Source organism: Terrapene carolina, unplaced genomic scaffold (assembly GCF_002925995.2).
Source record: "Terrapene carolina triunguis isolate 2854851 unplaced genomic scaffold, T_m_triunguis-2.0 Scaffold750, whole genome shotgun sequence".
In the NCBI taxonomy this organism is placed as follows: Eukaryota; Metazoa; Chordata; order Testudines; family Emydidae; genus Terrapene; species Terrapene triunguis.
Genome location: NW_020665101.1, coordinates 97,457 through 99,034, shown reverse-complemented (window position 1 = coordinate 99,034; position 1,578 = coordinate 97,457). Strand labels below are relative to the sequence as shown.

Genomic DNA, 1,578 nt, shown 5'->3' with positions numbered 1-1,578 from the left:
GGGGGGATCCGGGTGTATCAGGGCAGGGGTCGGAGGGGGAACGGGACAGGGGTGGGGGGGATCCGGGTGTATCAGGGCAGGGGTCGGAGGGGGAACCGGGTAGAGGTCGGGGGGTTCGGGGTGGAGCAGGCGGGCGCTGCGGGCTGGCTCACTCACCAGGCAGGTGCAGGTGGAGCAGGGGTCCCCCGCCGGGGGGCGGAAGGTGGTCCCGCTCTCGTAGAGGTGGCCCTGGTAGCGGCAGGCGCCGGAGCACTGGGGGCAGCACTGGCCGGGCAGGGTGACAGGGTTCCGGCAGGGGGCGGGGGAGCACGGCGCGGGCACACACGTCACGCTGCCATCCTGCGGGGCAAGAGCCGCTGGCGTCACAGCTAGCCGGGCTCCCGGCCTGGCAGGCAAGGGACCAAACGTCCCCCCCGAGCCAGCAGCCCGTCCCTGGGACCTCAAGCCCCTGTGGTGCCCACAGGCAGGGCTAGGCCAGCGCTGGGAAACACGCAGGGAGGGGCTAGCTCTGCAGGGGCACCTCTCCTGGCACTCAGTGCTGGCCCCAGGGTGGCACTAGTGGGCACTGTGCTGTTGGAGAAACTGCCTTAGCTGAGCCCAAGGCCCTGCCCATCTGTGGCTATTACCGGCCCACTGTCCTGGGCCAGGCCCCGAGGTGACTCTAGCACCCCTGGCAGAGGCAGTTGGCGCCAGGACTGTGCCCCCGTCCCCAGCACCATGTGGCGTTGTTTCCTGCTCGGCCCCTCCCCAGAGCTGGCTGCATTTCGGGGGGGACACGAGGCACTCACCAGGCAGGAGCAGAGGCGGCAGGCGTCATGGGGGTCGGGGAAGCGCTCTCCGTTGCTGCACGCTCGCCCGTGGAAGCTGCAGCCGTCACACATGGGGCAGTCGCAGGGGCCTACGGCCGGGTGGGGGCACGTCACCCCAGGGCAGGGCAGGGGCCCGCAGGACACCTCTCCCTGCTGCAAGAGGGCAGGGCAAGGCATGGCGGTGAGGGGGGCAGGTCCCCAGCCATGCTGAGACCCCCCTAGTGCCCCCGCTCCCCTCAGGCTCCATCCCCCCAGCACAACCCCTGTGCAAGGCTCCCTGCGCCCCCTGGGGCTGTGCCCGGCCCTCTCCCCACAGGGCCTGCCACGTACCAGGCAGCGACACTGCTCGCAGCGCCCGCCGGGGGCCGGGAAGGTCTCTCCGTCCGCGAGGTCCTGGCCCTGGAAGTGGCAGCCTGGCACCGGAGGGGAGGAAAGACATTGAGGGCGGGGGAGAACCAGCCCCCCACACCGTAACCCCCACATCCCAGGTCCCCCCCCCCCCCCCCCCCCAACCACAAGCCCCCCCAGCACGTGGGAGATGTGGCCCCGATCCTGCGCCCAGGCCCAGCATCTTCCCGCCGTAGAGCCAGCAACGCCCCCAGACCCAGCCTGTGCCTGCTCTCGCCTCAGGCTCCGCTTGGGGGGCCAGGCCGGGGCTGGCGTCGCCTCAGGCTCCACTCGGGGGGGCCAGGCCGGGGCTGGAGTCGCCTCAGGCTCTGCTCGGGGGGCCAGGCCGGGGCCGGCATCGCCTCAGGCTCAGCTCCAGGGC

At 72.2% G+C, this 1,578-nt stretch overlaps 1 protein-coding gene across 1 annotated transcript in view; it reads right to left on the bottom strand.

Moving 5' to 3' along the window:
* Window positions 1–1,578, bottom strand: part of KCP (kielin cysteine rich BMP regulator) — a 63,635-nt gene that overhangs the window by 16,958 nt on the left and 45,099 nt on the right. Inside the window, exons 27-29 of the mRNA XM_029913620.1 lie at window positions 1,140–1,222; window positions 789–962; window positions 157–339 (exon numbers count right to left, since the gene is read on the bottom strand). Coding sequence (XP_029769480.1) covers window positions 157–339; window positions 789–962; window positions 1,140–1,222 — 440 coding nt within the window. The remainder of the gene's footprint in view (window positions 1–156; window positions 340–788; window positions 963–1,139; window positions 1,223–1,578) is intronic.